Raw genomic sequence first — 21344 nt, 5'->3', positions numbered from 1 at the left:
ACCTCAGAGGAGCTGGGGATTGTTTGCTAGTGCAGGTGTACCACAAGATTTACTAATTCCACCCTGCATTACACATTGACTCGGTTGTATTAATTTACTTACTTTCTGGCCAACTCCCTGAATTCCGTGATGTCTTATGGGTGTGACTGAAAACAGATCGGTGTTTAGATACGCTAGAATCTAAATAATAATACATTGCAAAACAAAAGGCAGGGTGACACCTTTTGTCATTTTTCATTGTTTGCTCTTCATGTGGAATAAAAAGATACTCCTTTCTGAATTAATTTCTTGTGGAAAACTTGCAGACAAAAAGACGTTAGCTGACTACTTATTGAACTCTAAATTCCATTGCACTGAGGTATAACCTAGTGACAGCGCTGCCTGCACTAGTTTATGCTTGGACTGTGTGAACGAGTCCGGCACTGCTGAAAGCCATGCCACTTGCTGGGGGTACTGCTCAAAAACAAACAGCTTCTCCCAGATGTACCAGCAGAAAGCAAACAGAAGAAGTCCAAGCCTTAATTAATTCCGCAAGGCAAAGTCATAAATCAAGATTAGACTGTCTGAAACTAACAGAGGATCGAAACTGAAGTGGTAAAAGGACTTAAAATGGAAAAGCACTGTCTTTATGGTGTTTGCTGCTTCCCCCCACACCCCAACATAGCTCAACTCTAAAAATCAGCTTTCCGTTAGCTGTAAGATTTGCCTGCAGCCATTTCATTGGAGCAAGTTTTTATTGTCAACTTTTGCTGATAAGCAGCAAGATTAATTATCCCATTGATACTGCAAATAGGTAAAATAGCATTAAAAAAAAATCTTATCTAACTTGTTTTTTTTGACTCAGCCAAGGTTATGGAAAGGTAGCTGCTGTCCTTTGCTTGACGCTTACCTTGCAGTCCATTCGGCACAGTTTTCCTTCTTGAACAGTCATGTCGCCAGGAGCCTGCAGAAAATGAGGCCGGAAGAATCGTTCCTGAATTGGTTCATTTTCATCACCACTGTCCCTTGATCGAGATCGTGGTCTTGAAATAACACGAAATAAAGGTAAATTATTTTTTTTCACTAAATCAGAAGTATCTAGAAACATCTAGACAGCAATCTTGCTACAGAATACTTGTAATAATCATATATTTATACACGAGAGTACATTTTGTTTAGTCTTTAAATCACTGCAATACAAATAAAAGAAGCTGGCAAACCTTAGCGCACAGCTTCAGTTCCTCATTTCTAGCGTCTTGTGCGTTTAAACCCTTCACTGTTGCTGATTACAGCAGACAATGCGTGTGCTGTTTGTTAATTATGTTTACCTTTCAGAAAACAACAGCAGCTAAAAGCTAACTCATCTCAGTGGAGAAGAGCCTTTTCACATCACACTTGGTTATTTTTCATCTTCTCTTGTTCTGCACCACCAAAGGCTGTATAGCAAATTCTGTGTATTAAAATGTAACGCTCTGGATAGTTTTTCCCCATTTAATGCTTACGTAGCTTTTCAGATGTCTAAAGCCAGCTCTGAAGCACCTCACTTTTTTGCCATTGGGCATGCCCACAGCTCCTTCAATAGCTCCTGCTTTGCAGCTCACAAGCAATGTTTTGTTCTAGTTGGCGAGTCCCTAACCATTTTTGCCAATACACATACCTCATACGCATGCAGCTGGGCTGAAAGATGGATGGGTAATTTTTTTTAAAAAAAGCTATATTCATATCTTTTGGTAATTAGTTCTGTAAGACCTGCTAGAAATGATGGTATCTAGTCAAGTGCAAGCTACTCAAGGTTAGGTACTGCTTTTAAGAGGACAACTTACTTAAAGGTCCAAGTGACGAGTGTTTCTCAGTGCCTTGTGAGGCTGAGCCAAGTAGGTTAACTAGCACCATAGAAGCGTGAAAGTACTTCTGAAAACCACCACCTCACTGCTGCAGCTGCAAAATGGCAGCATTGATCAAAGCAGGGGGGAAAAAATTACACCAGATGAAGTGGAAAATAAAGAGGCTAAGTGTTTGTCATTAAAGCAGTTTTTTAATGATAGTATTTTCTTGAATCTTAACTAGGTTTTTTAAAGTACAGATTTGAAAGGAAAGCTAAATCAGCATGCTATTTGGTCTAGTGTCAGAAATTAAGAATGCATTTCTTCTTGCCTCTTTATAAATTTACCCCTAAAATTGCAGATGGCTTTTAAGCCTTAACCTTGAGAGGTGAAACCATTTACTTTTATTCTAAAACCTGTTGTGGTTAAAAAAAAAAAATAAAGGAAAAGAAATGAAAAGAGCCAAGTACTTGAGATGTCTAGGAATGACGAAGCGCAATAGGCAGGAATACCCTTGGATTAGCTGCAGGTTCAGTAAGAATTGCAATGTGGGCATTAAACTGTGCAGCAACTTGCAGCAGTGCTGACATCATGGTCTAAATGTGTCCGGGGAGACTCTGCGGGGTGGTGTGGCACAGTGCACACTAGCAAGCTGGGGAACACTTCATGACAGACCACGTGATAATCATCACAAATTTGGGATAAAGGAGATCAAGTTTAAATCAATGCTCTAATTGAGAGCAGGGGCAATAGGAATGCATTTTTTTTTCAATCTTCCTTGAATCCCATGCATTTTAAAATGATTTGTTTGGGGCTGTGGCTGCAGTGCTCTTAAAGAGCACTCAACACCACTTGGGTGCTGCAGTGTTGAGCACCATGATGTCTACCAAGCTTGGTACACCTCAGGTAATTCAAAACCTCATCCCAGAAGAATGCTAAGAAGGTCATTTTTGCAAGCTAAGCAAATTTCAGAAAAATATGACATTAAAAACAAAAAGACAACTAGAAAGTTCTAAATGGTCTAAAACGGCTGCAAAGTAGTGAAGACAACAAAACCAGAGAGCTCTTCTGCCAGAACACGTTCAGTAGGAGATTAACAATACCTCAGGAAAAAGCCTGTCAACAGTGTAACAAGTCATAAAGTTCATTAAGATAATAATTACACTTGTAAAAATGTTTTTGTTGCCGTGAAGCAAAAAAAGCTTACAGAAAAAAAACACTGTAAGGCCACAGGAGTATTACTTATCAAAAGTGTATAGAAATATGCGTGACAAATCATACAGCATAGGGGGGAGCGCAGCACTGTGGTATGCTACAGGAGAGAAGCTGATGGTGGGAGTCTGTCATAGGAATGTGTTACATGCTCGAATTTCATCAGTCTCGGGGAGAACGGGGCGATGGAAGTAGTGGGAAAAGCTGCTGAACAGAAATAGCACTGTGCTGAATGCTTAGCAGAAACAGACCTCCTGTACAGGAAATAAGAATTCCCAGTAATTGCCCTAATTTTAATTAAACTGCTGTATGGAAATCTCCGGTTTATAATTCATTACTTTACTGGACACCCGTCTAAAGCTCTAGTGGCACCTGAGTGCTTGCAGCAATTAAAAAGCAAAATACCAGCTGTAAGTGGCCTTGGATTTCAATTGCATTTAGCAAGACTGCAAAAGGAGCCTTCCCCATTATTACCCCTGGGTTCTGCCTGTTGCCGAAAGAGATCCATCTGCACTTTATCCTCCAGAAAGGAGAAGTGTCGCTGCTCAGTGTTGCCTTGCCCTTACCTATTTTCCTTTCTCCATTCCCCATTTTTAAAGTCGTTTCCCCTTTCTCACCATCATGCATTGACTAATTCCGCTGAAACCTGACTCTTCGTGGCATTTTTTTCCTTCATGGATTATCAGAGACTTTTCATTTTTACCTATTATTTGCAGGTGTAGTGTGTCTTATTTACCAGACAGGCCACGCCAACCAGACGTAGCTTTTCTGGGCTGTTCTCACAACGCAGCGGTGGCAGGAAATTCCCTCCTGCCCCAGCAAGCGCTTTGAGCTCAACAGGCCCAGACCTGAGGCACGGGAGGGGGCTGGTGGAACGCCTCCCCAGGAGGTGCTGGGAAGCACTTTCAAGGCTGTGGGAAGCCCCGTTTGGTCAGGACAGAAGATTGATGAGATCTTTAAAATCCAGACACTTCCTAGTTACCAGGTTCTTCTACGTACAGTTCTCCAGCACATAACTACTACCACTACTGCATGAGCAATGTGAGTTTCTTTGCTGCACACAGATGTAAGGGAGTTACACCTATTCTACGTGTCATAATTAGGCAACATTGAGCTTCTCTGGCCTGCGTGACCATTAAGCAAAACACATGCCTCGTTATGGCAACTGAACCAGAGCCCCTATACTCTGTTGAAAGCAGTTCTGTTTGGGTAACCAAAATGAATTTTTTGTATCGTCTGAAGATGTCTAGGCTGTGCTTAATGGCCTCATAAATGCTTTGGGAAATGAAAAATAAAGAAGTATTCGAAGGGAAAATTCCCTTATATGGTCCAAAAACATAAACCAAAGCTCTGTATATGAATAATTGTAAACCTCACCAAAGATAAGTTTAATATTTTATATCCGACTCATAATTCCTTGTAAGAACCTAAACTGAAATCACCAAAATACTAAAACATTTCAAATGCAACTCTAATAAACGACGTGGCTTGCAGTTATTTCTGCTGTTTCTTTAAACGAATGCTTACTAAAAGCTGCAGAAAGTATAGGGTCCCAAGAGAATCCTAGCCAGGTGAGATGTTTTAAAAAATACGCAAGCGACAATGTCTTTCTTAACAGCTTGCAGTCTAACGTGAGAGACGTGAGAGTAGTTAGTGAACACCACCAAGAGAGGAGGAGGCAGGCAGAATAAAAGATACTTTAAAGTCATGGCATTTCAGAGGGTGCTTGTAATTCTTAGTGTGCACATTTTGAAATATTTTTCAGCAGAGGTGAGGTTTCTTATTGTATGCCATATGGCTACCTTACCTTCTTAAATCAAGTTCTTCATCATAGCAATTTTTCAAAACAGATATTATTGAAAGAAGAAAAAAACCACACAAAGTACCTTCTGATATGAGGCTGGCCAGGAGATGTCCAAGGGCTGCGGCCTCTTTGATTTACAGCCTGAACCATCAGCCTTCCCGTGCAACTTATTCTGCCCTGTTATGATGATGGAGAGGAGGAAAATTAAAATACTTAAAGCATGTAATATTAATAAATGTTCAACCTTATCTCTTCTTTGTTGCCCACCTGTTACCGGGTCTGCAACACTATCCCTTCTTTCACAAAGTTATTTAAAATTATTTGTCAAGATACCTTCAGATATTAAACTATTGTATCAGCTTGCAATCTAACACCAAACAGACTGAAATAACTGTGACTGTAATAAAGTTAAAATGTTCTACCATCTACTTTTTATCCCAGAGGTTTTTTCATTAAAAACAAAACAAAACCCTCAGCAGTAGTTCCACCAGCAATTAAGTCTTACAGTACATTGACTAAGTTACTGGTGTGGGGGCACTTGGGCAGGTTCTCTGTGTATGGCACATGGAAAACAATTTCACCGGGGACACAAGCAGCCTTCAAAAGGCAATGGCCTTGTTGTTACTGCTGGACTGGTAGAAATGAAGTCTGTGTCCCACTTTTATTCCCATGACCCATTTAGTCCACAAGAAAAACAATGGTGTTAAAATAAGCCATTGCACATGACCTACAGCAATTTCTTAAGCAAAAGCTTTTTTGTGTTACAAGACCATTAAAACCATCTGGAACGAGTGAATTTCTATTTTGGGCCCACTGCATATTCATCTTTTTTCTGGCAGGTGATGAATTCTCACAATTTGGGCTCATCTCTGTCTCTCAATACATGAAGGCTACACAAAGGACTAAGGAATTTGGATAGGGAAGAACCAGCTGGGAGCCAAAGATTTGGAAAAGTTATGGGATGAATGGGAAGGAAGTGATGAATGCGGGAAGTGATTCGTGAGAAGATGGCCTAGAAAGTACGGGAAATCCAGACTTGTGGGTGCCTATTGCAAAGTGGAGAGAATGAGATAAAAGCAAAGAAAATAAGGACCCAGCTTGAGGCCATACTTAGAGCTAATGGCAAGAGATCAGTTAAGGGATGTAGCCCGTAAGTAAAGGCCTAAACCAGGCAAGATTTTATGTTTTTCTAGGTCAGGGGTCAGTTTGCTCTGGATTAAGTTATATGGCAAATTTTACTGCAAACCCCAGTGGTGGTAGAAGTTTAATTCCAGATCACTGCACTTCACACTGTAGGCAATGGTGCAGCATTAACCACCACAGATCATTTCCAAGGTGTGTCAACAAGTCGTTTTACACACATAAATTCCTTAGTATTAGTCCAGATAATGAGACAGCATCAACTGGCAGGACTTTAATGATCAGAATCCTTTGCTTTAATGAAATAAATCGATTTCTAACAGCCACAAACATGCCTTTTTGCTTTGTAGTTTGATGGTCCTAAAAGCAATGACCAAAACCCAGCAACTGTCTAGCAAGTATCTGCCAGTCCATCAGAACCCTGATGGGAGCTCCCCAATATCCACGTATTTTGCTTTTCTTAAGGAAAGGTTGCCAAATTTGCCTAACTTTGTGATAGCTTTGAGATGTGGACAACTATCCATTAGGATTTAGGAAGCTATGCCAAAATTATTTCCACTCGGGATGACTTAAAAGAATTGGAATCCAGATCTTTTAGTGTGAAAGGCTAGTACATTAACTCACAGCCCGTCTTTGCCTCCACTGTATTGTTAAATGCATAGTAAAAGCAAGCTAATAGCAGAAGAGTATCTTTGCTTGGGAATCAGACTGTGAAGGAAGAATGTAACGGGCTTGGTGAAACAGACAGATGTTTTGTTTAGGGGAGCCAGAGAAGGATGCTTCTGTTTTTTCTCCAAAGAGGAAAAAAAGCACAGAGACAGAATTTTATCATTTAACAAAACTACTTTTTCAATCCCCAAACTAGGAACAGTGCAAAAACACCTCATTTCAGTACATTTAAAAAACCATTAACAAACTAGTGTCATCAACAACAAGAGCTAATAATCTAGACTAATTCGCTGTTGTGTCATCAAATGAGCTTTACTCAGAATAACAAATGTTCAAAAGCAAGCCCTAAACATGCTCAAATGAGTTACTCAGGGACAGATGTCAGCACCCAGATTCAAAGGCAGTTTATTCATCAAGTTATCTAAGATTTTGGATCCTACAGTAACACTACATAGGAAGATGCTGCACATGCACTAAAACAACTTTCATAGGAATATGAACAGGATTTGCATCCTAACTTGCATATCTGTGCATTTTTTAAATCGTTTTTAAACCCGCTGTTAACTTGCTCAATTTAAGTTAATTTAACTACCAAGTGTCGTAACACAACGCTCTTCTTTCCATGTGTAAAAGTTCCCAGCTTGAAGAATTCCCTCGGCCTTTTGCTATTTCTTTATTCTGTTATTTGTATATGGAGGAATAGCATAGGTTTAAACAACCTAGATTTAAGCACTGCAATTTGTAGAATCGGGGCTAGACTACAACTGCTCTTTCCACGTTGCCTGTGCGCAGTCCCATCCATACATTCACACGCTGCAACACGAGCGGGATTGACAGTAAAAGAGCACGGCACAAATGGAAGTGTCATGTTAAGTAACCTAGCAACATTCATAACAGAGCACAACACTCCTGTTTAGATTAAACTCTGTCTCAGTGATAGAGTTTGTTATTTTACAGTGTAATTCTACTTGCAGCCCTGGTCTTGGCAAGCTATTTGGTGCTACAGAAGAAAGTAATTCGTTATATCCCTAAGTTATGTTACTGCCTCGGTTTCTCATGTGCAAAAATAATTTCCCTGGGTTTGCTCTGCTGTAGGAAAAAGTGGATTGAAAAAGTTACTTCACTAGGATGTTCTTGCATTGGATCTGTGAAATAGAAATAACACTACGAAGCAGTAACACCGTATTTCAGAACATTGGTTAAGACTTTGGGATCAACATGGAAGACCATGAGACCATCCCCCAATATAATAGGGGCCTGATTCTTTTTTTTTTTTTTGGTCTGACAGAGCCACAATCACTGCCTCATGTAAGCACGTGGAGGTGTGATACACTCCCACTCGCTTCAAAAAGTTGGCCTCAGTCAGAAAATGGTGTCAACAGAAAAAAAATGAAAGAGCTGATGAGCCTGACTGGGTTACTTCTGCTTGATTTTTCCCCCTCGTATAACACATATGCCATCCATACTCAGGGTACTGAGATGTTATCGGCTAAAACAAATGGTGGAACAGTGATTAAAAAACAACATCCATCCCCTCTGAAACCTCAAGCCCTAGGAAAAAAGAAAAAGCTGTTGAGTTGCTAATCTCTTGAAGATAGAAAGGCCCCACCCTCCTGATGCAAGGTGAAAACAGAAATCTAACCTTATATACACGATGGTGACTTCATCAGTTAATTAAATTATGCATATGTAAGATGAGATAGTTTTCTGAAGATTCATGTTCAGAAGCATGTTTGCTCTGGAGCAAAACCTTCATTTACCTGTGGGTTAGCAGCCATAATAGTGTAATTCCCATCATCATCCAGGGTGGAGGCTGTAGTATGCAGCGAGCAAGTTCCATCAGGTTCTCTTTGAATTCGGTAGTGATCGCTTCTTTTAGAAATTTGCTTCCCATCTTTAAACCAATAAATCTGCGGGAGAAAACAGGGCATGGCTGAGAAGAGGTAGGTGCTCACTGTCATCGTTTCTCAATTCAAAGGGCTAACAAACATTCACTGCTGAAAACTTCTCTGGTAAGCAATGAAAGAAATCTGGTTTGATCAACTAGTAGAAGCGCAGAACCACGCTCCATGAGCCGCTCTCAATAAAAGCCAAGCTAGAGAAGAGCAGTGGTTCAGGGAGAAAGACCGGAGCACGAGCATTTATGTAACAAACGTAGATGTGCGAAAGGCCGTGCAGATCCCAAAGGCAGAGCAGCAGCTGAACATTTCAAGAATTGCAAATAAATGTCATTACAGAGAAACGTTCCAGATCAGATTTTTGTCTCCCTTAAACATGAAGAAGCTGGAGAAAGAACTTAAGAAAGCTATGGCTCTCTTGTCAGAAAACAAAAACCTAAACCAGGGTAATTATCAGATTAATTTGTTCAATGATCAATTAAGCAGAACTAATGACCTCACTGTCGAAACACCAGATCTGCGGCATATCCTTTACACTGGCTGGCCAGGCCAAGAAGCCAGAAGGGACTCGGGCGCTCGCTGGCAGCGAGCTGTGCCGTACGCACGGGGCCAGCCCAGCGTAACAGCACGACTGAAACCCTCAGCATCACCCAGCCGTGACAGGTACCTACGGACACCGACAGCTTCACGTAGCAACAGGAAGCACTTCAAAGTAAGGCGGCGTTAAGACAGCCTTTAACAGCTGCGTGCCAACAACAGTGGAGTTCCAAGTTGTACAGACCAGTTAAATTATCTATCAAACAGGGGACTTTTCCATTACTTTTGATACACAATTTTACTCTCTGGCTGACCCAAGATCTACTTTTGATGAGCCAAAAAATGATGTATGTAGAATAATATCTTACAGTAATCCATAAATTACACACACTCACCACATATGTGTTTTAAATGCCTTAGACTTGAGGCAAAAAAAAGATTCAAATATTTTGACTTTGGGGTTGGGTGGGTTTTTATTTTTAAAAGGAAAAAAAAAAAAAAAAAGATCAAACCCCAATCTGCATTCTGCTGAAAACAAGAAAGAAACATGAAAGCAAGAAAGCAGACATGGAAACATGTGAAAATATTACAGCAGGCTATAGTCAGCTCCCCAAACCATCATTTTCTTGTCATTTCTGAAGTGTGCATTACTCCTAAAGCTCAGCTAACCTCCTTCAGGCACAGAGCTTTACCCCTAGCCCTTACTTCTCTTTAAAACAGCCTTAGCTGAAAACGCATTCCCAAGTGGCTGATGCATGGAGCACAGCACGGAGGCAGAGAGGGCAGGAGGTGGGTTGTGAAGCCGGCTCCTGCAGGAGGTGGTTTTGTGGTAAATCCTCAGATCACTTGCGAGTGCACACACACCCTGCTGCCCTGTAAACAGTTATTCTGTTGGTTTTAGGCTCCCAAATTATCTTAAATTCACCCCCTGGTGCTGTGCTCCGCCTTTGCTGGCGGGCATGTCCCTGGGAGCATGCTGGTGCAATTGAAGAGGTGTTGCTGGGGGAATGCCGGGGCTGTGCCCCAGCCGAGCCCCCCTCTGGTGGCCAGCGAGCCCCTCATGGTGGCCCAGCCAAGCCCCCCGGGGGCTGACACCTGTCCCTCCAGCAGGGGAGTGCCTGCATGCTCCTGCTGGCCAGAAAGGCCTGCGGGGGGCAGGAGAAGACGGAGTTGCTGTACGCGCTCCCCTCGTCCAGGACTTTGAAGGTACCACTTGTGAAGTCATTTCTCTGATGGGACAGGCAAAGGAACATCCAAATACAACGTGTTTCTGACTCACCACAACTGCCAAAGGAGGGAGAAGAACAAGTCCCTCTCTGACAAGCAGGATCAATTACTAACACAACAGATGACAGGTCTGGCTTTTACCATGCTACAAAGGTAACTGTATTTGTCCTGGCTGCATTGCTGGCAGACTGCTTGCAGGAGGAAAACCAAAAAGTTTTCCTCATAGCAACTCCTGAAGTGGGAATTTAGGTCTTGTAGTGAGGAGAGGGTGCCTGTTTTCCAGTAAAAATGAAGCAAAGCACAATTCCTAATAGAATTTCATTTGCTAGCATTATACAGAGTACGTTCTTCGCATTTGCCAACATTTCAAAGCTCTAAATTCATTCACGTGTGGGAAGAGTTAAGGGTCTACTTTTAAATTGCACTAAAACACAGTAGAGAACGTTTGGGAGAGAATGAATGGAAATTTCCCTTAAAAATTAATTACCATGTATGGTTTTTATATTAACAAGCATTATGTGTAACTAGAAATGATTTCATTTCCTCAATAGCTGGTTATACTTGTTTCCCATTTTGTCTGTCAGCAGGCTTGCAGAGACTCTGCGGTGCTAACAAAAGATTTGGTAATGTCTTCTCGTCTGCTGACAGAGCACTTACTGGAGATGCAAGAGATATTTGATCGCTTATATACACATGCTAATGGATGTTGGTAACAACATAGCTGCAAAAAATGAGTTTTAACTTGCATGCTTTACATGTGTCATAATGCTGCTTGGAAATCTACTGCATTAAGTAGCAATTATTCAATAACAATGCACTTATCAGAAATATCGAGAGACATGCCAGGAATTATTACATGGAAATACACACAAATATTAACTGAACCAGCTATCCAAACATCATACATATGTTGTCCAATACTCATTTCCACTAGGTTTAAAACAATTGACATTGATTGGTTTTACTTACGTGTGGTAGATTCTTAATGTTGCCTTTATCTGACATGGAGTTAATAAGTAAAACGCTACCACTGTTGGAGACAATGGCCCTTGCAGGAAAGTATTTTCTTTCTAGGACACCTTTTAATAAATGTACGATTAAACTATGTAAGCACCAAGCACTGCATCTGGATTGCTTTTATTTGTACCAGATTTTCAGAAACCAATGTGTAATGACTAGAAATACAACGGAATACACAGTAAGAAAGGGTTTTTGATCTTGGGTAGAACAGTCATTTTTAATCACTGTGAATTATATTCAGCCATGTGAACAGAGATCGGTACAAGCTCTGTGCAACATTCAAGTCTCAATTAACCTTTCATATGGCATTTTCCTAATTCTAAAGAGAAATATCCCTTAAAAAGAAGTATTCCACAATCCCTCTTGTATTACCACAGGTTCTCATTTTAATGAGAAAATAGTTTTACATTATGCTGAAGGTTACAACAAAAGTACACTCAGATTTAAAAAGTCATATTTATGAAGACAGAATTTGCACATCAGTATTCAATTTACATGGCATGTTCAGGGGGAAAAAATAATCAAGCCAATAACCCTGCTTTAGAAAAATCCCCCGTAATCAATGCCAGATTTTAGAAACACTACAGTCCTTCCCAAAGCCATTCCTTGGCAGAGCTGACAGAATACTTAGAAGGGAGGAGCTTTGAGTTAGTAAATTATTTCCAGCTTTTCATTTGCCAAAGTAAAGAATGTATTCGGGGGCAAGACTTCCAGCTTCAACAAATGACAGCAGGACAGCCCTCAACCATCGAACATTACAAAACTGCTGTCTTGGCATGCTCAAGGTGAGGGGATGATAGAGCCTTTGAGTATCCAGCTAACAGGTAGCTATCCAACGGTCCTGAAATTAGTTCTGTCCCAAGCACCTTGAGAAATCACATCAAGCATCTGCAAGTGAATGGAATAAAGGGCCATAATCCCAGGTGCAAGAGCAAATCACTTAACATGCATGCTTTGACACTGCACAAAAACAGAGTCCTGAGCGTGTTCACGGCAGCTACTCCTTTATAGTGCGATCCTTTAAAGAAAGCATTAACAATGTGGTCTCCTGGCCATGCAGCTGCTAATACCAAAACAAGGAGAGCAAGGGAAGGAAGAAGAGACATCCTCTTTCATCTGTCTTAAATCAGATTAAAGTGACTGTGAAACTACACCTTAATTGAAAACTGTGAAAAGAAGGGAATGGCTACAGTTGACTAAGGCTGACTCATAATAGGTCGTTCAGCAACTTAGTCATAAGCTCCAGGCAAAAAGAGCACACTACACCTCTAACAGCAACGCGGTGATCCGCCTTCCGCCCTTATTCAGTGCAACAGGCTTTTCCTTACGGTCATCCCCAAAGTAATGCTGGACACCAAAGGGTTGGTATCACTCGGGCTTCTCAGCGTGTCTACACTAGCTCCAGCTTGAAGCAGGAATGCTTTTTTTGATACGAGTATCCTGATCACCCCCACTTACACTGCAGTGGTTCGCATTGTGAAGTGGTCTTGGAGCACAGAATTGGACCCCTTTCAGATGAAACTGAGCCAGAAAATGTGCTCCAAGAACACATCTAATGTGCTGCATCTGCTGCACTCTGTGGGATGAGATGAGAGCCATCCTGCAGTGAAACCTCCTGAAATGCATGCAGGGACAGAGAGCTCATTCTACAGATTTGCTCCTCCTGGTCTGCCCCTTTTTCTGCTACCTGACAAAATCCATTTCTCCTATTTACAGTTTGTGCAATAACATACACTTAGAGCATCGGACACGTAAAATCCGTTCAAAATCCTCAATACCTGTACAACTTATACCAGAGATTTTCACATTCGCTCCTGTGTAGGAGGTAAAAAGAGGCCCTAGCCACAAGGGGTCACTGTAAGAACTGCAAGGACCTCAAAGGGAACACGCTGGCTTTGACAAGGAGTAGGACGCTGCTGCTGTTTGCTTGCTACCTAATGAGTCGTTGACTGCCAGGCAATTTTTGAAATGATTAAATACCACCTACCAAAGAAAGGCATTATTCCAGACTACTGACATCATGCAGCTGGTACTTGTGCATTTGCTAAAAGGAAATGCTTCCCAAGCCCAACACTCCCTCAGAAGCTCATCATTACAAAACTCACCATCATGTCTCATCTTGCTATTGGGATATATGGGAGCTTACGGTATTTGAGTCTGCCTTCCTCTAACCTTCAACAAAATTAAATCTTGTTAGAGCGTGTAGATATAAACTCTGCAGTGCTGAAGAATGCAGAGGCACCACACTGGTTCCTGAACCAAAAGCAATGTATCTTTGCATTAGCATGTTGCTGTACTTCAGCTAATTTATCCACGTTAACCTGGTGTGACTGCTTTTGGAACCACTGTGCCAGCCCACATGGGAATTTCTAGCATTGCATTGCATACTGTGGTGCAGATACACCCGGAAGGTGTATCTTCAAATGACAGAAGTATTACTTCTAGGTAAAATAATTGAGATGAAATCTCAGGAGGGAAAGATTAAGAGCTGAAGTCTCACAGTAGATTTTTGCCTGCTATAAATTTAAATACATCCAGTGATAACAAAAGTGATTTGTCATTTTAGACCAGCTAGGGATCTTCCTTGTCAAGAGAGAACATCTGCTATTCCTGTAAGACACGGTCCATGGGGTCTAGGGGCTCACTGTAAGGTACCAATACACAGCTCTTCAGAGTGTATCTAGAACCGTTCACTCTCTTTTCTTACCTTTGGCTTTGGATTTCCTGCCACTTTGCATGTAAATGTGACTGGCATTCCCTCAAAGATTTTGTAATGCTTCAGCTTTATCTCAAAATACGGTGACATATTGTTATCAGTAGGTTCATCTCCATGTTGCACCTCATCATCTGATTCCTCCACAGGAGATCTCTCCAGCCTGTATTCAATTTCACTGATCAATCTTTGCTCAAAGCTGGAGACTTTATATTCCTGTCAAACAAGAAAGGTATGTATTAGTGTGTAGCTTCAACACATTACTTAGCAAGTTATTTTTCTACTTTTTTCTTGTTGTTGTTATTCTACTGATCTCTGACAATCCATTAAGGTTTTACATATAAAAGGAAACTGTATCTTGTTGAAGAAAAACACTATAATCCATGCCTCCAATAACTTCCCTATGAAACAACGAAGACATCTGGTATGAGGCAACAATTGTATTTCATGTTATCTTAAGGTCTAATTTATAAGGGGAAGGAAAGTCATTGGTTTCCATTTTTTAAAAAAGCTTATAAAAGTATTCTGAAGCAGTTCATAAAGACGAAAGAAACACTCTAATATTTCCTTCAGGGTACAGGCAGATTTAGGGTGGGTTTTGTTTCCAGATGGCCATAAGACCATATGGTTCACATCTGCTATTTGCATAGAATTGTACTGGAGGCTGAACCAGAAGGCTAAAATGATTTTGTTTACAGTTGCCTGTAAAAATGAGAAAATGGCAGCACTGTCCATGATATTTGCCTCCCTTCACTCCTGTTACCATGGTCCCCTTTGTCTGGCCAAAAGTATCACACTTCTTCCTTAGAAAGAAAATTTGTTATGAGAGTATTCAAGACTTAGAAAGAAGAGCGGAAAGTTTCATCTGGTGTAAAATACTGCTTCTTGTTTAAAATTGCTATTCAGATACTGGGAAATGTTACTGTGACACACACACACACAATAACTTGCCTTCTTGAACTGTTCCTTCTATCTACTTTGCTGTACAAAAGTCCTACTTTGAATCTTACTGATAGCCAAGATAAAGCCAGAATTCAAAGAAATTCAAAAGCAGGAGAAAATCTTTACAAGGCAATGCCCTTCTCAGTCTGCAGATATTTAGGTACTCTTGCAGATGACCTCTAACTATTGTCTCTGCCCTTACTTTATTTAAGGTAGAAAACACATCTCATATGGAATCTCCTTTCACATACCCATCCTCTGTCATTGACTTCAGCCTGGAAATTACATGTAGCCTTTCTGCTGGCTGCTTGCTGAACTAACCATCACCCTCAGTAAATGGAAGAAGAGAGAAATCTTTGTAAACTGCAGATGTGTTTGTTTATTTATTTGTTCCCTGAAAGTTTCTCATAAAAGTAGATCATATAAGATCATATCATAAAAGTATATGTGGTATACATAAAGAGCAGCTGATTTAGATGCAAGGCAATTAGTATAGGTTAGCATTACAGCAGAAAGGTACTGGAGCACACCATTACTGCAGTTAAGCTGCCTGCACTCAGACCACCTTCAGACTAACTGAGTAACAGACCAACTTTAACACTATGAAGGGAATGCATCCCCAGTCTCCCCGGTTATTGATGTCGGTGACCTCTTGTTATTAACCAAAAGAACAGTAAAATGGAAAGGGCAAAGATGACAGGGGAGGGAAAAAAAAAAAAAAAAAAGTAAAATACGGGGGGAAAAAAAAAAGAACAAGAAAGAAAATGGAGCAAATGTTAACCTTTTGAACATCCACAGGACTCACTACAGAAGCATCAACAGAGCGAGCTTCCTGTAAGGACAGAAAAAAAGATCAAGAGGCAGAAAGAAGACAGAGAAGCATCCATGACAGTTTCTCAGTGTTTATCTGGAGAAGGTACTTTATGTGGTAACATAAGCAAATGAATGCTACACATTTCCGAATAGCAACTCTGGCATCTGAACAATGGAGAATGTGTACCTGGTCTTCCAAGCAGACTTTCTGTTGTGTTTTTGGTCTGCATCCAAAAAGTGCAGATTACACACATAAAGACAAGATGCTTTCAAGATAGTAGATGTATTTTTGCCTTGAGAGACTTAAAGGGCAGGACAGCATAGGATAAACGGAAGAGTTTAAAGCAGACAGAAGACATTTGAGAACTCTCACAACCTTATTCAGTATGGAAAAACTGAGCAATAGGCATGTGGTTCTCCAGTTTACTTCACTGATATATAACATATGAGTTCTGTAATCAAAACCATCCTATCTTGTGTATATTTTTTGTCTAATGTAGGTCTTTTTTAAAATAAAAGAATCAGCCCGTTAAAAAGAAATTTGAAAGAAATTTTTTCTTTTCCTATGAACTTGCAGAGTTATGCAGCACCTGTATTGCAGGCTCCTCTTCTGGTTCCTGGATATTGAAGACAGTTGCAGCACTGTCTGCTCCCAGCAATCGACGGGCCATTTTTTCCTCGTATGTTAACCTCTGAACAGAAACAAAACAAAAACAAAACAAAAAGGGAGGGGAGTAAGAATGAGGGAAAAGCAGAGAAAGGTTTTTGTTACTCATTAAGAACTACAAGCAGTGAGACACTAAGCAATGCTTTACGTAGTATAAAAAAGAGCAGCAATATGTTTTTAACAGAAATTTTCTACCACAGTTTGTAATGCATTTTTTTTGCATTACAAGTGGCTCTTCTGGCTTAAGCAACCCTTGCCCTGACTGTGCCATTTGTTTCCATCCTCTTGCCAGGAACTTGGGCAGGAATGAGCAATAGGAACTGCTTAAATCAGCATGGCCATCAAAAAAGTGCATGTCAAATCATCCCAAATCTTATTGCGAGCTGTTCTGCTCAACTTTTACATTAGAACCACACGGTAGAAAACGCTGCCAAAATGCCAAGGATATACTGCTCTACTACTTCATTATTCTGTCAAATATAAAATGATAGTTTTATAGAAAAAATACTTTAAAATTTTTATTTCTTCTTACAGACAGCTTTTATAAGACAGCTTATAAAAGACGGTGGCAATTTGCACTCAGAAGATAACACAAGTTAAAAGAAAACTAAGTGTACTATTCAAGTTTTCCAATATTCTTCCTTCTGCGTTCAAAAGAACACTTCATGCACTTAAGATACACGCTTACAAAGCAGCACTGCAAAAATATGTCAGTGAATGAAAGGCAAACTAACTACACAGTTAAATGTCTCACTTAAAAAAAAGAAGTGAATGAAGAATGGAAACTGTAAAACATTGCATCTCCTTAATGCTTTCATTTTTAAAAAGCTCATTTAAATTAATTTTTAAAAGATGTGACATTGTTGCTAAAGCAGCAAGCTGAGGGTCGTGAAAACTAGGTACTAATCTTGGCTACGTTACAAGCATCTGAACAAGTCACAAACTTTTCTTTACTTTAGTTTCTTTTGTGATCACTCCAAGTGTCCACAGCCATGATTACACAAACAGAATCACTCAAGACAGGAATCTGCAAGGCAAAAGCCTCAAGGCAGGTGCAAAAACTGAGTATATTGGTTTAAGCTCTCACATCATCTGATCACAGATTTCTGTTTTCTTTTCCTTGGGCCATGTGGGCTTCTTCAGGACATTCCATTCATTTGTCCAGGCCCAACATATCTCTCACTTTCCAAAATAGGCCTGACAGTCACGGTCAGCCCACCTCCTTTGAAAAAACATGAACCTATAAACTATGAGAGTGATTCTGCCTAACTACTAAGGAAACTACCAAACCCTCTGCAGTCAATGGAGAAAAGTAAGCACACCTGCACTAGTCGCTCACTGAATGCTTTCCCTACTTCACTCCATTGACTTTATTGAGATTTGGCATCTGGCAGCTGTGGAACAGCCAGTTGGACTCAATGGGGTATCTGGAACTTAAATACCATTGTCCATATCCCAGACACTGTAGCCAACTTCTGAGTACGGTCCTGAGAAACCTAAAGCATAGTATCTTTCAGTGACACAAAGCTATCCCCAAGTCATTCCTATGCTTTTGAAAATATTTCACTGACAAAATAGGGATGACAGTCTACATTTTTTATATTACCTTCTTCTTAAAAGAAATCCCTGTTTCAAAGATGCTTGAATCAATGCCTTAATCAACTCCTAGGAGAACTTTGCAGCTGTTTATTTCAATTGTTTGTTATGTTTGCCCATTTTACCTCATTTCTTGTCTCTCCAGATTGTTAATGCTTGATAAAGCCTGTAAATTATTACTATAGAGTAGTTCATACCCTTTTGATCAAAAAAAAAAGTCCCGCAACTGCACGATCTAATGATGCCTGATTCCTAAATAGGTTCATTTCTCATGATGAACTACCTTGTGCCCCTTTGATGTCCAGCTATCATCTATTCTTCCCCCTCTGTTGTCCAACAACTAGGCAAAAGGTAGAGTGGACCTGGGCTGATAAAATGCTATGCATACACTGTCTGTCCAGCCATTCAATAGTAATGAACAATTAAAGAAAATGGTCTTGGAGGCTGAAAATGCCCTTGAGGTACAGACTGTGATGGATTCTTATGGGAATTCATAATCCTTGAGCCTCTATTGCTTTGTTAAGTCCAAGTAAAGTTGCCCAGCAGGAGAGGGAACTACAGACCAAAATGTACAGTATCATTCCTTACAGAAATGCAGCTTTGGAAATGCAATTAAAAGAATGAATACGTAAAATATAAAAATACTTTACACAGAATTATTTCATAGGCAGATTATCTGAGAAACTACCCTTGATGCCCACGCCCTTCCCCCATGGTATTTTATGTTTTTATACCGGTTGCCCGTTGTTCAAAAGGTCTTCCTTGAAGCGAAGTTTTCTTTCCAGATCCTGAATTACAGCATCTTTTGACCCTTGAATCTCTTCATCTGAAGCTATTCTAGCAGTTCTGCCTGTTTTCTTGGGAAATCCCCTGCAAAACAGTACAGGAAAATTCATGAGCTTTCCTGAAATCATTGGTATTTAGGAATTACTGGATGAAATCCTGCCATTAGTGAAGAAAATGACATTGTTTCTTTGAGATTAGATGTCTGGCATCTTGCTTACTATGCTGTTCCTTCTAACTGACATCACTGATTTAATGGTTAGTTTAAGGACAAAGTTGAAATTATGCTTTAAGCATTAGTTAAAATAGGGCTCAGGGTAGCATAGCTGTGGCTGTAAACATCATCTGCTCAAAGAGCAAACTGACGAGTGATGGCAATAAAGCAACATGAGAGGAAACATGAAAGAGAAAGCATGACTAGATAAGTGGGGACAGAAGATAAACTAGGGTCCTATTAAGTACCAGATGGGTGAAGATCATAACGAAGTACAACAAGGAAGTTAATTATTAATTTCCTATATTATTTATTAACTAATTCCTTGGTTCAGCTTTTCTATACACAATGCATAACTTGATGTTTATTCTTCGTATCTCTGTGAACACACACCCGGAAAGCAACATGTTATTTCTGAAAGAATGGCCATTCACAGGGTCCAGGTTACACTGGCAAAAATTAGAATCAGGCCTGTAAAGCATTTTTCAGGGTTGGCTGCCAGATGGTGACCACGTAGCAGTTTGCATTCACAGGGCAAAGCCCTTCCTCATAACCTGTCTACAAGTCATGATTATACGTTCAGGATGTCTCACTACCAATTTCTGGAATGGCACTGGAAATATTTGTTTCCAGTCTGTGCTAGCACTAAATACTTTTCAGTAATGTTGTGATTATGTTGGGTATTGCTGAAAATACCCAGAAGTTTCTTCTACTGGAGATGAGCTGTTAGTACACCAGTTCACATTGAAGAAATAAACATGGCTATCAGTTTTTTAAGCTTGTAGCACCCCAGATTTCTCTGGTTAAGCTGCACAACATCATTTAAAACATCAATGCTTACTCACTGTTAGTTTTTGTTTAAACTTCAGTGGTTAAATGGGGCTCAGCCCATTACAAGGGAATGACTTATGCAAAACACAAAATCCAATCAGCTAAATTGCCAAACTCACAGGGTGGTAGAGATGGAAAAAAAATAAACCAGCATGCTAGGGGTAAACTTCTTTCCAACATGCAACCGGATAATATGATTACCAGCACCAAAATGTTAAACTACAATCATACGGAGATAACAAATTTCCTTGCATATTGCTTGGTATTACGTTTCTGTAACATGGTTCACGGTCAGATAAAACTTATTCTTCAGAAACTGTTTTCAGTGGTCATCTTTACCATTACTTAAAATGAAGCAATACATCAAAAGCTATCAAAAGCCACAAAGGAATCAAGTGACTAGATGAAGAAGACAATAATTGGAAACATTTCTGCATAAATTCCTAAAACATTTCATACTCTGTTACTGAAAGGAAATTTAAAATTACTGGAAAATGGTGAAGTTCTTGCGAAAAGAGTTTCATTTTCTTATCAAATCACAGGAGAAGAGCAGACATGCGCCTAATGTTTCAGAATGCCAGAGAACAACATCCCTCACCCTAGAAATATTCAGCCATTAGCTGGAGATCTTTTCAGCCCCCAAGCAGAATTTCCTTTGGCATTTGTCTGGGGATGTTCTCAGTCACAAGTAACAAACTCTCCCTCACCCTGCTTTGGGGAAAAAGTCAGGAAAAGTATCCCATCTACAGGGAGGCAGGAGGATGCTAAGAGGAGGGGGCAAGGTCTCCAAGGATGCCTCAGTAACTCAAGAAATTGGGGGACAGTAGACAAAGGAAGATACCAAAGGAAAATGAACTGGATAAGGTGGGATGTGGGGATCTGAAGGTAACGTCCCTCAGGAAGCCTGGACAACTGCAGGAAGGCTAGGGGAAAGGTGGCACCTGTAGAGCCCCCTGTTTCTCCCCTCACAGTCTTTCCTTTCACCATCCAGCATCTTAAGCCACCCAGAGCAACACTGCCACGGAACTGAATTTTGCCATTCCTTGGATAAGGCCCCCAAAAAACAACAAAAAAATACGTTAACAAATACAGATTTCATTTCACATTCTTACACATTTCATACTCATGTGATAAAAGCAGTAGGAGACTTAGCAGGAAAAACAAAAACAAAAAAAGACAACCACCTGCTCGGCACTCAGTAGGCTGGAAAGGTAAAATTTACAATTTACTCAAGAAAGTCACACCACTGCAGTAAAAGAAGGGGCTGGGCTAGGTGCACTGGAGTGGATTTCAAGTCACAAGTGAAAGCATTCTGTGGCGTTATCTCAGAAAACATTAAGTCCCTAAGCAAGCACACCTACTTCTAAAAGGGGAAGGCATACCAGGAGATCGCAGGTCAGTAGGTTCAATGTCCGTACCAAGCACAAGAAAACAATGCTACAGTCAGTTTCAAAACAAAGCAGGATAATAAGGCAA

At 40.3% G+C, this 21344-nt stretch overlaps 1 protein-coding gene and 1 long non-coding RNA gene across 10 annotated transcripts in view; one reads left to right on the top strand and one right to left on the bottom strand.

Annotated features, from left to right (window-relative positions):
• PALLD (palladin, cytoskeletal associated protein) overlaps positions 1-21344 on the bottom strand; it is a 194878-nt gene that overhangs the window by 5962 nt on the left and 167572 nt on the right. For 7 of the 9 annotated variants that reach the window (XM_084518324.1, XM_084518325.1, XM_084518323.1 and 4 more), the window contains 7 exons: positions 18775-18910; positions 16368-16469; positions 15746-15796; positions 14017-14238; positions 8388-8537; positions 4901-4995; positions 890-1022 (listed from right to left, as the gene is read on the bottom strand). In XM_084518324.1, coding sequence (XP_084374450.1) covers positions 890-1022; positions 4901-4995; positions 8388-8537; positions 14017-14238; positions 15746-15796; positions 16368-16469; positions 18775-18910 — 889 coding nt within the window. The remainder of the gene's footprint in view (positions 1-889; positions 1023-4900; positions 4996-8387; positions 8538-14016; positions 14239-15745; positions 15797-16367; positions 16470-18774; positions 18911-21344) is intronic. The other 2 variants (XM_084518322.1, XM_084518328.1) reach the window with 1 other exon arrangement.
• Positions 447-4507, top strand: LOC311436300. The gene is made up of 2 exons (XR_014692733.1): positions 447-1044; positions 3731-4507. It is a non-coding gene; the product is annotated as an uncharacterized lncRNA (long non-coding RNA).

The sequence above is a fragment of the Aythya ferina genome (genome assembly GCF_964211825.1).
Source record: "Aythya ferina genome assembly, chromosome: 4".
NCBI classification, from domain to species: Eukaryota; Metazoa; Chordata; class Aves; order Anseriformes; family Anatidae; genus Aythya; species Aythya ferina.
The sequence above is the reverse complement of the archived record's forward strand: the minus strand, read 5'-3'. Positions and strand labels throughout refer to the sequence as shown.